The 12,126-nt window shown below is 48.9% G+C and overlaps 1 protein-coding gene across 3 annotated transcripts; it reads left to right on the plus strand.

Moving 5' to 3' along the window:
* The first annotated feature begins 732 nt into the window (after positions 1–732).
* On the plus strand, positions 733–9,603 carry LOC143955629 (uncharacterized). 3 transcript variants are annotated; one of them, XM_077465727.1, is made up of 8 exons: positions 733–799; positions 4,868–5,205; positions 5,307–5,456; positions 5,573–5,722; positions 5,842–5,994; positions 6,102–6,251; positions 6,340–6,484; positions 8,013–9,603. In XM_077465727.1, the coding sequence occupies exons 3-8, from the start codon at positions 5,316–5,318 to the stop codon at positions 9,431–9,433; spliced, it is 2,160 nt and encodes a 719-aa protein (XP_077321853.1). In that variant the 5' UTR covers positions 733–799; positions 4,868–5,205; positions 5,307–5,315; the 3' UTR covers positions 9,434–9,603. The 3 variants fall into 3 exon arrangements, with proteins under 3 accessions (XP_077321853.1, XP_077321854.1, XP_077321855.1); XM_077465728.1 differs by lacking the exons at positions 733–799; positions 6,102–6,251 and having other exon boundaries at positions 4,142–5,205; positions 5,842–5,897; positions 6,396–6,484; XM_077465729.1 differs by lacking the exons at positions 733–799; positions 5,307–5,456 and having other exon boundaries at positions 5,092–5,205.
* Positions 9,604–12,126: the final 2,523 nt, after the last annotated feature.

The following is a 12,126-nucleotide window of genomic DNA, read 5'->3' on the forward strand; positions in this document are numbered from 1 at the left end:
CGGGGCATGGGGCACACAGCAGGGCACTATGCACAGCAGGGCATGGAGCACATAATGGGGCACACAGCAGGGCACTATTCACACAGCAGGGCATGGAGCACATAATGGGGCCCACAGCAGGGCACTATTCACACAGCAGGGCATGGGGAACATAATGGGGGGGCACACATCACAGCAAATCCAAGCAGCTGCTGTTTCATTACTTGCAGAGTAGCGTGGGAAGTGGCTGTCATTACTTCTCATGGCATGCACCTCCCCACCAGCCACTCCTTCCCTCCCGTCCACCCCAGGAGCATCTGCCATGAGAGGTCTCAGCGCTGCATGGGGCACCAGCATGGACTGTGTCTCCAGATCTCCCGGCTCTGTCCCGCCCCCTCCCCTGGCCACAGGCGACGGAGCAGCTCGAGTGGCCGCCGCGGCCGTACTGCATTTGACCATTCGGGTTTCTCTGTCTGTGGCTGAGTGACAATCCCAGCCGAGAGATCGCCCGGTGCTCACGGGTGTCGGGGAGCCCGCAGTCAAATGCCGGAGACTCCCACGACTCGCGGGAGACTTGAGAAGTCTGGAGCATAATAGAGGAATGGACCACAAAGCAGCGAGCAAAATTATGAAATCTAACGTTGACTGCAATATTTATCTTCAACACAAGGTGGCGATGTCACTTGGAACAGACAGGAAGTGATGTAGGCTACAGACAGGAAGTGACATAAGTTACAGACAGGAAGTGATGTAAGCTACAGACAGGAAGTGTTTTTGGAGAATAAAGAATAAAGAACAAGTTGTAGTAAAAGAGTGGGAGGTAAGTAGAGAGGAGACGTTGCTGGAACTGGCAGCAGAGAAGGTAATACTTATATTTTCTATTTACATATAGTAACCCCCGTCACATCCATCCTCTTCCTCCATAGTCACTGTGACGTCTACTATGCAGTATCGTAAGGACACATTCTGCATATATATAACTATTCATCCAACTGTCCATCCAGAGCCTCTGGTTTATAGACCGGATACATCCTAAATATTTAACCATTTATCCAACTGTCCATCCGGAGCCTCTGGTTTATAGACCGGATACATCCTAAATATAGAGCCATTTATCCAACTGTCCATCCAGAGCCTCTGGTTTATAGACCGGATACACCATAAATATAGAACCATTTATCCAACTGTCCATCCAGAGCCTCTGGTTTATAGACTGGATACATCCTAAATATAGAACCATTTATCCAACTGTCTATCCAGAGCCTCTGGTTTATAGACTGGATACATCCTAAATATAGAACCATTTATCCAACTGTCCATCCAGAGTAGCTAGAAGTCACAAACAAGATCTTTGATTTGCTGACAGGAGAGGTGAGGAGGATTCTGGGAATTCTGGGACATTATCCAGCAGAGGCGGCTCTAGGCTTTGTGAGGCCTTAGGCAAAATTTACACATGAGGCCCTACTCACACTCTTTGCAGGGGTTAATGAAGAACCCCGGGGTGCAGCATCTTATTACTGCTGCTGCTTGTGTGGGTGGGATGTGTACTGCGCCAATCACATGGGATGGATAGGAGAGGAGGGTCAGCAAAGATTGATGCAGTACACATCCCACCCACCAAAGCAGCAGTAGTAGTAAGATGCTCTGCCTCAGGGTCCTTCCTTAGCCCCTGAAGAAGGAGGGGTAAAAAAGGGGGGAGTGGGTAGGAGATGAGGGATGCTTAGAGGAGAACTGGAGTGAAACTGGGAGATTCTGGTCTGTATAGAGATAAAAAAGGAGAAGGCTTTGTGCTGGCATGGGGGGGGGGGGGGGATACTGTTGGATGGTGAGGAATAGCCATTGTATAATCCAAGCAAATGGACTGGCAGGGAGGGGGAAAGAAAGGAAGGAAAGAAGGAAAGAAAAAGTAGTGTGGCTGTGGGTAGTTTGTGCAGGAGAGGGGCACAGATTGTATGGAGGTGGGTGGTATGTGCAGGAGAGGAGCACGGAGTGACTAGGGGTGGGTGGTATGTGTAGGAGGGGGCACAGAGTGACTAGGGGTGGGTGGTATGTGTAGGAGGGGGCACAGAGTGACTAGGGGTGGGTGGTATGTGCAACAGGGGGCACAGAAGGACTAGGGGGTGGTATGTGCAGGAGGGGGCACAGAGTGAATGGGGGTGGGTGGTATGTGAGGGAGGGGGGCATGGAGTGAATAAGGGTGGGTGTTATTTGCAGGAGGGGGGCACGGAGTGAATTGGGGTGGGTGGTATGTGAAGGAGGGGGTCACGGAGTGAATGGGGTGGGTGGTATGTGCAGGAGGGGGGCACGGAGTGACTAGGGGTGGGTGGTATGTGCAACAGGGGGCACAGAGTGACTAGGGGGGGTGGTATGTGCAAGAGGGGGCACAGAGTGACTAGGGGGTGTGGCTATGTGCAAGAGGGGGCACAGAGTGACTAGGGGGTGTGGCTATGTGCAAGAGGGGGCACAGAGTGAATGGGGGTGGATGGTATGTGAAGGATGGGGGCATGGAGTGAATAAGGGTGGGTGGTATGTGCAGGAGGGGGGCACGGAGGGAATGGGGGTGGGTGGTATGTGTAGGAGGGGGGCATGGAGTGAATGGGGGTGGGTGGTATGAAGGAGGGGGGAATGGAGTGAATGCGGGTGGGTGGTATGTGCAGGAGGGGGCACGGAGTGAATGGGGGTGGGTGGTATGAAGGAGGGGGGCATGGAGTGAATGGGGGCGGGTGGTATGTGCAGGAGGGGGGCACGGAGTGAATGGGGGTGGGTGGTATGTGCAGGAGGGGGGCACGGAGTGAATGGGGGTTGGTATGAAGGAGGGGGGCACGGAGTGAATGGAGGTGGGTGGTATGTGCAGGAGGGGGGCACGGAGTGAATGGGGGTGGGTGGTATGAAGGAGGGGGCACGGAGTGAATGGAGGTGGGTGGTATGTGCAGGAGGGGGGCACAGAATGACTAGGGGGGTGGTATCTGCAAGAGGGGGCACGGAGTGAATGGGGATGGGTGGTAGGTGAAGGAGGGGGGCATGGAGTGAATAAGGGTGGGTGGTATGTGCAGGAGGGGGGCACAGAGTGAATGGGGGTGGGTGGTATCTGCAGGAGGGGGCACGGTGTGAATGAGGGTGGGTGGTATGTGCAGGAGGGGGGCATGGAGTGAATGGGGGTGGGTGGTATGTGCAGGAGGGGGGAGCGGAGTGAATGGGGGTGGGTGGTATGAAGGAGGGGGGCATGGAGTGAATGGGGGTGGGTGGTATGTGCAGGAGGAGGCACGAAGTGAATGGGGGTGGGTGGTATGTGTAGGAGGGGGGCATGGAGTGAATGGGGGTGGGTGGTATGAAGGAGGGGGGAATGGAGTGAATGCGGGTGGGTGGTATGTGCAGGAGGGGGCACGGAGTGAATGGGGGTGGGTGGTATGAAGGAGGGGGGCATGGAGTTAATGGGGGTGGGTGGTATGTGCAGGAGGGGGGCACGGAGTGAATGGGGGTGGGTGGTATGTGCAGGAGGGGGGCACGGAGTGAATGGGGGTTGGTGGTATGAAGGAGGGGGGCACGGAGTGAATGGAGGTGGGTGGTATGTGCAGGAGGGGGGCACGGAGTGAATGGGGGTGGGTGGTATGAAGGAGGGGGCACGGAGTGAATGGAGGTGGGTGGTATGTGCAGGAGGGGGGCACAGAATGACTAGGGGGGTGGTATCTGCAAGAGGGGGCACGGAGTGAATGGGGATGGGTGGTAGGTGAAGGAGGGGGGCATGGAGTGAATAAGGGTGGGTGGTATGTGCAGGAGGGGGGCACGGAGTGAATGGGGGTGGGTGGTATCTGCAGGAGGGGGCACGGTGTGAATGAGGGTGGGTGGTATGTGCAGGAGGGGGGCATGGCGTGAATGGGGGTGGGTGGTATGTGCAGGAGGGGGGAGCGGAGTGAATGGGGGTGGGTGGTATGTGCAGGAGGGGGGCACGGAGTGAATGGGGGTGGGTGGTATAAAGGAAGGGGGCACGGAGTGAATGGAGGTGGGTGGTATGTGCAGGAGGGGGGCATGGCGTGAATGGGGGTGGGTGGTATGTGCAGGAGGGGGGAGCGGAGTGAATGGGGGTGGGTGGTATGAAGGAGGGGGGCATGGAGTGAATGGGGGTGGGTGGTATGTGCAGGAGGAGGCACGGAGTGAATGGGGGTGGGTGGTATGCAGGAGGGGGGTGCAGATGGGTTGAAAGTGCATGGTGTGAACAAGCCCTAATGCATTGCTCCAGCACTGCAGAGAGTGACCACTGGTATGCAGTGAGGAAGTGAAGCTAGCTGCACACACACAGCACCAGAACTGGCCTCGCACCTCCCTGCAGACATTGCTCTCACGGTCACACCGTCATCTCAACCACAGTAATAACTCCTGGAAACTTGCCCAACTCCACCAACTTACCACCGTGCACCCACCATGCAGAATGAACTCGCGCTGGTTCTATCCCTCCCCGTGGGATCTCCAATCTCGGCGCTATGAGCTCTCAGCGTCCCATTCAATCCCATCTCAGCACTTGTCAGCTGCAGCTCCGCCTCCTCCCTTGTTGTAAGATTTTTTTCTAAAAGTGCAGGAGTACACTGAGCGGGAGCGCCACAAAGAGCTGAGAGAGGGAGAGGATAATCCATGCCCGTGCACGGCCATGTTTTTAAAAATGTGACAGGAGCCAGAGAGTTACAGGCACGGCTTTGTCTCATCCAGACCATGGGTACTCTGTGAGCCAGCCTCAGAGCCGTCTCTTAGGCAAATTAAGCAGCTGCAAGCGAGGCCCCTTTGAGCGCGAGGCCTTAGGCAACTGCCTAATTTGCCTAATTAGAGAGCCGCCTCTGTTATCCAGTAACAGACAAGGGATGTGTCTGGATGGTGACTGTATCATTGTGTGTGTCAGGTTCCTATAAGGTGTCAGGATGTCACTGTCTATTTCTCCATGGAGGAGTGGGAGTATTTAGAAGGACACAAGGATCTCTACAAGGACGTCATGATGGACAATCAGCCGCCCCTCACATCACCGGGTAAGAGGAGACTTTATTGTAAAGGAGAGAGCAGTACGGAGGCTCCACCTAGATCCCCCATCATCTGATAAACACATAGAAACAATGTATTCAGTCAGTGTGTGTGTTTCCTACAGATGGTTCCAGTAATGGGAACCCACCAGAGAGATGTCCCCGTCCTCTGTATTCCCGGGATTCCACACAGGAAGGTCACACCATCCCCCACCATCATCAGGTAGGTGGGACTGAGCATGTGTGTGTGTGTGTATATATATATATAAAACATTCTTCTCTTTTCCGTTTTCACATATCTATTGTTTCCTTTTTGCGGTTTAGAGGGAAGCAATGAATGACATCAAAATTGAGGTTAAAGTGGAAGCAGAAGAGACGTTGATAAGTGGAGATGGGCAGTCTATGGAGGATGGTGGCTCTCTGTATTCCTCGGTTTCCATAAAGGGAGGTCAAAACTATACGCACCATGATCAGGTAGATGAGACTGAGCCACGGAACTTCAAAGTAATTCTAATCCGTGAGATAACATCTTCTGTGTAAACACTTACTCCTTTTTTTTACAATTGTATTTTATCATCTTTGGGGTTTAGGGTGAAGAACTGAAAGACATCAAAGCTGAGATTAAAGAGGACGAAGAAGAGACATTGGTGAGTGGAGATCAGCAGTCTATGGAGGAGGGTTGTCCTCTGTATTCCCAGAATTCTACACGAGAAGATCAGAACTATACAGAGAATGATCAGGTAGATGCGACCTGAAAAAAACAAAAAAATGATTCTATAAGAAGACATTCTTCTATGTCATCTCTTATTATTGGCAGCAGTGTTTCCAGATGTTATATTTTATCATCTCTGGAATTTAGAATGAAGAACGGAAAGACATCAAAGTTGAGCATAAAGAGGAAGAAGAAGAAGAGAGGTTGGTGAGTGGAGATCAGCAGTCTATGGAGGAGAGAGGTCCTCTGTATTCCCAGGATTCCACACACGAAGATCAGAATTCTAAAGAGAATCATCAGGTAGATGGGACTGGACTTGAAAATACTGCAATTCTAGGAGTAGATATTCTTCGATGTAATTTCTTGTTCTTTTTTTCTAAATTCATTCCATCATATTCGGGGTTTAGGGTGAAGAATGGAAAAACATAAAAGTTGAGCATAAAGAGGAAGAAGAAGAGAGGTTGGTGAGTGGAGATCAGCAGTCTATGGAGGAGAGAGGTCCTCTGTATTCCCAGGATTTCCCCCAAAAAAAACCCAGTTATACAGAGACTGATCAGGTAGATGGGACTGGGGAAAAAATAATTCTATGAGAGGACATTCATCTATGTAATCTCTTGTTCCTACTTATAAATCTTTGGGGTTTAGGGTGAAGACCTGAGAGATGTCAAAGCTGAAATTAAAGAGGAAGAAGAAGAAGAGAGGTTGGTGAGTGGAGATCAGCAGTCTATGGAGGAGGGGGAGAGGATTATGGAAAGTAAACCGGAGGAATCTTCTCTACATACGGACACAAGTAAGTCATAAACACTAAATTCAGAAATGGTTCACATTTTAATTCTACATCTCTAAGTATAAAGCATGCATTCATATCGTTACATGGAATGAAAAAATGTGCCCATTGAGCTAAAAAAAAAAAAAAAATAAATAAAACATCATGGCAGTTGATCCAGATTAGGGCATAAAATATGACTGTAATTCATTAGGTTAAAAGAATTTGTTCTTTATTCCAAAAGGCAAGTAACTCTCCAGATCAACATTCTACAATGACTCTCATTACAAATATTAGAAGCGCTTCCAGTTAGCTAGAAAAGGTTCCTGCGGAAGATTTTTCTCATATTTACATCTGGTATAGCAAAGAACCCAGCCACATGATATAGAAAAATCTCCTGTCCTTGCCAGAGGAATGTAATCTATGTATCTCAATATGACGTCATGTTCCCAACAAATGAGGAGGAGATACTGTACACCATATGAAAGGTCCATCTCCATTCCTCAATATAACGTCATGTTCCCAACAAATGAGGAGGAGATACTGTACACCATATGAAAGGTCCATCTCCATTCCTCAATATAACGTCATGTTCCCTACAAATGAGGAGGAGATACTGTACACCATATGAAAGGTCCATCTCCATTTCCTCAATATAATGTCATGTTCCCAACAAATGAGGAGGAGATACTGTACACCATATGAAAGGTCCATCTCCATTCCTCAATATAACGTCATGTTCCCAACAAATGAGGAGGAGATACTGTACACCATATGAAAGGTCCATCTCCATTCCTCAATATAACGTCATGTTCCCAACGAATGAGGAGGAGATACTGTACATCATATGAAAGGTCCATCTCCATTCCTCAATATAACGTCATGTTCCCAACGAATGAGGAGGAGATACTGTACATCATATGAAAGGTCCATCTCCATTCCTCAATATAACGTCATGTTCCCAACAAATGAGGAGGAGATACTGTACACCATATGAAAGGTCCATCTCCATTCCTCAATATAACGTCATGTTCCCAACGAATGAGGAGGAGATACTGTACATCATATGAAAGGTCCATCTCCATTCCTCAATATAATGTCATGTTCCCAACAAATGAGGAGGAGATACTGTACACCATATGAAAGGTCCATCTCCATTCCTCAATATAACGTCATGTTCCCAACAAATGAGGAGGAGATACTGTACACCATATGAAAGGTCCATCTCCATTCCTCAATATAACGTCATGTTCCCAACAAATGAGGAGGAGATACTGTACACCATGTAAAGGATTTATCTACAATTCCTTATCTTTATCCAACTGATGTATCAGAGACAATGTAGGACTTGAGGGCTGCATGTGACCCTGTTGTAGTTATGAGTATCGAACTGCCATTTGTTGGTTAAATGATTTAATTTGTTTTTCACATTTTCTTTTCACCCTTGTAGTCAGTTTTCTCTCTCTCACCATCATGCCCATTGTATACATATGACTTCTGAATACAAGATGTATGAGAACAGATATGATTTATATTAAATATTGCTTTCCAGCAGATGGACGGTGTTCCTGGAATATAAATACATCGGAGGGACATCTTATTATATCTCCAGATTGTAAGGCAGAAGATACTGACATTCCACAATATTCTCTAAAAGTGAACTCTGATTGGTTGACAAGATCCACAGATCCTTCTAATCCTGAGGAACCTTCTGATAAATCCCATACTATGACTTCAGATGTCCATCCAAGTTCTCGCAGATCACCAGATCCATCCGATCCCCAGATATCTTCTTTAAGCCATAAGAGGGTTCACACAGGAGAACGTTCATTGTCATGTTCAGAGTGCGGGAAATCTTTCACTTCCAAAGCAGTACTCATTGTACACCAGAGAACCCACACGGGCGAGCGTCCTTTCCCTTGTTCAGAGTGCGGCAAATGTTTCATTCAGAAAGAAAAACTTATAATACACCAGAGAACTCACACGGGAGAGCGTCCATTTTCCTGTTCAGAGTGCGGCAAATGTTTTGCTGAGAAAGGAGTACTTGTTAAACACCAAAGAACTCACACGGGGGAACGTCCTTATCCATGTTCAGAGTGCGGGAGAGCTTTCATTCATAAAGGAGATCTTGACCGACACCAGACAATTCACACAGGTTCAAGCCGTTATTCTTGTTTAGAGTGTGGGAAAAGTTTCACTAGGAAAGGATACCTCCTTATACACCAGAGAATCCACACGGGTGAGCGTCCTTACTCGTGTTCAGAGTGCGGGAAATCTTTCGCTCAAGAAAGTGTATTTGTTGAACACCAGAGAATTCACACAGGAGAGCGTCCTCATCTGTGTTCAGAGTGTGGGAAATCCTTCACTTATAAAAGAGAGCTTGTTAAACATCAGAAAATTCACACGGGTGAACGTCCTTATTCATGTTCAGAGTGCGGGAAATCTTTCATTGGAAAAAAAGAACTTCTTAGTCACCAGAAAATTCACACAGGCGAGCGCCCTTATTCCTGTTCAGAGTGCGGGAAATCCTTCGCCTGGAGAGGAGGCCTTGTCAAACACCAGAGAACTCACAGGGGTGAACGTCCTTACCCATGTTCAGAGTGCGGGAAATCTTTCACTGGGAAAAAGGAACTTCTTGGACATCAGAGAAGACACACAGGCGTGCGCCCTTATTCATGTTCAGAGTGCGGGAAATCTTTCTCTCAGAAAATACACCTTCTAGAACACCAGAGAGTTCACACGGGTGAGCGTCCTTATTCGTGTCCAGAGTGCGGGAAATCGTTCACCACGAAAGGAGTACTCGTTAAACACCAGAGGGTTCACACGGGTGAGAGGCTTTATTCATGTCCAGAGTGCGGGAAATCGTTCACTCAGAAAGGAAACCTTCTTAGACACCAAAGAAGAGGCACTGTGGAGTGTTCTCACTGCAGTCAGAGTGCGGGAAATGCTTTAGCGATAGGAAAGAGTCCATAGAACATCTGGAGGACACGAAAAATGTTTTTTTTTTTTTTTTTTTTTTTTACAGGTACGTGCCGGCAAAAGTGATATTTCAATAAACGGTGGAGTTTGGTGGGCCGAGTCTTCCCGTGTCTTCTTCTGTTTCTTGGAGATTTAATGAAGATTTAATAAAACTTGGCAAATGCTCTGTGTGTTGATTTCCAATTTGTTTTAAAGGGGCCCAGTGGAACCCCAACTCATTACCCTCACTCAGCAGATCCCCAGCTTATCATTACCCTTGTGCAGCAGATCCCCAGCTTAGTAGTACCCTAGTTCAGCAGATCCCCAATTTATCATTACCCTCGTTCAGCAGATCCCCAACTTAGTAATTCCCTCGTTCAGGAGATCCCCAGCTTAGTAGTTCCCTAGTTCAGCAGATCCCCAGCTTAGTAGTTCCCTAGTTCAGCAGATCCCCAGCTTAGTAGTTCCCTAGTTCAGCAGATCCCCAGCTTAGTAGTTCCCTCGTTCAGCAGATCCCCCCAGCTTAGTAGTTCCCTCGTTCAGCAGATCCCCCCAGCTTAGTATTACCCTCGTTCAGCAGATCCCCCCAGCTCAGTAATACCCCCGTTCAGCAGATCCCCCCAGCTTAGTATTACCCTCGTTCAGCAGATCCCCCCAGCTTAGTATTACCCTCGTTCAGCAGATCCCCCCCAGCTTAGTATTACCCTCGTTCAGCAGATCCCCCCCAGCTTAGTATTACCCTCGTTCAGCAGATCCCCCAGCTTAGTATTACCCTCGTTCAGCAGATCCCCCAGCTTAGTATTACCCTCGTTCAGCAGATCCCCCAGCTTAGTAGTACCCTCATTCAGCAGATCTACAGCTTAGTAGATTCCTCGTTCAGCAGATCCCCAGCTTAGTAGTTCCCTCATTCAACAAATCCCCAGCTTAGTAGTTCCCTAGTTCAGCAGATCCCCAGCTTAGTAGTTCCCTAGTTCAGCAGATCCCCAGCTTAGTAGTTCCCTAGTTCAGCAGATCCCCAGCTTAGTAGTTCCCTAGTTCAGCAGATCCCCAGCTTAGTAGTTCCCTAGTTCAGCAGATCCCCAGCTTAGTAGTTCCCTAGTTCAGCAGATCCCCAGCTTAGTAGTTCCCTAGTTCAGCAGATCCCCAGCTTAGAAGTTCCCTAGTTCAGCAGATCCCCAGCTTAGTAGTTCCCTAGTTCAGCAGATCCCCAGCTTAGTAGTTCCCTCATTCCGCAGATCCCCAACTTAGTTGTTCCCTCATTCCGCAGATCCCCAACTTAGCAGTTCCCTCGTTCCGCTGATCCCCAGCTTAGCAGTTCCCTCGTTCCGCTGATCCCCAGCTTAGCAGTTCCCTCATTCCGCTGATCCCCAGCTTAGTAGTTCCCTCATTCAGCAGATCCCCAGCTTAGTGGTTCCCTAGTTCGGCAGATCCCCAGCTTAGTAGTTCCCTCATTCAGCAGATCCCCCAGCTTAGTATTACCCTCGTTCAGCATATCCCCCAGCTTAGTATTACCCTCATTCAGCAGATCCCTCAGCTTAGTATTACCCTCGTTCAGCAGATCCCCCCAGCTTAGTGTTACCCTCGTTCAGCAGATCCCCCCCAGCTTAGTATTACCCTCGTTCAGCAGATCCCCCCCAGCTTAGTATTACCCTCGTTCAGCAGATCCCTCATCTTAGTATTACCCTCGTTCAGCAGATCCCCAGCTTAGTAGTTCCCTCGTTCAGCAGATCCCCAGCTTAGTAGTTCCCTCATTCAGCAGATCCCCAGCTTAGTAGTTCCCTCGTTCAGGAAATCCCCAGCTTAGTAGTAACCTTCTTCATCAGATCATCAGCTTATTAGTACCCTCATTCAGCAGATCCCCAGCTTAGTAGTTCCCTCATTCAACAAATCCCCAGCTTAGTAGTTCCCTAGTTCAACAAATCCCCAGCTTAGTAGTTCCCTAGTTCAGCAGATCCCCAGCTTAGTAGTTCCCTAGTTCAGCAGATCCCCAGCTTAGTAGTTCCCTAGTTCAGCAGATCCCCAGCTTAGTAGTTCCCTAGTTCAGCAGATCCCCAGCTTAGTAGTTCCCTAGTTCAGCAGATCCCCAGCTTAGTAGTTCCCTCATTCCGCAGATCCCCAACTTAGTTGTTCCCTCATTCCGCAGATCCCCAACTTAGCAGTTCCCTCGTTCCGCTGATCCCCAGCTTAGCAGTTCCCTCATTCCGCTGATCCCCAGCTTAGCAGTTCCCTCATTCAGCAGATCCCCAGCTTAGTGGTTCCCTAGTTCGGCAGATCCCCAGCTTAGTAGTTCCCTCATTCAGCAGATCCCCCAGCTTAGTATTACCCTCGTTCAGCATATCCCCCAGCTTAGTATTACCCTCTTTCAGCAGATCCCTCAGCTTAGTATTACCCTCATTCAGCAGATCCCCCAGCTTAGTATTACCCTCTTTCAGCAGATCCCCCAGCTTGGTATTACCCTCGTTCAGCAGATCCCTCATCTTAGTATTACCCTCGTTCAGCAGATCCCCAGCTTAGTAGTTCCCTCATTCAGCAGATCCCCAGCTTAGTAGTTCCCTCGTTCAGGAAATCCCCAGCTTAGTAGTAACCTTCTTCATCAGCTTATTAGTACCCTCATTTAGTAGTAACCTCGTTCAGCAGATCCCCAGCTTAGTAGTTCCCTAGTTCAGCAGATCCCCCCAGCTTAGTAGTTCCCTAGTTCAGCAGATTCC

The sequence above is a fragment of the Lithobates pipiens genome, unplaced genomic scaffold, assembly GCF_037356315.1.
Source record: "Lithobates pipiens isolate NorthernLeopardFrog02 unplaced genomic scaffold, aLitPip1_a1.2 Scaffold_35, whole genome shotgun sequence".
Lineage (NCBI taxonomy): Eukaryota > Metazoa > Chordata > Amphibia > Anura > Ranidae > Lithobates > Lithobates pipiens.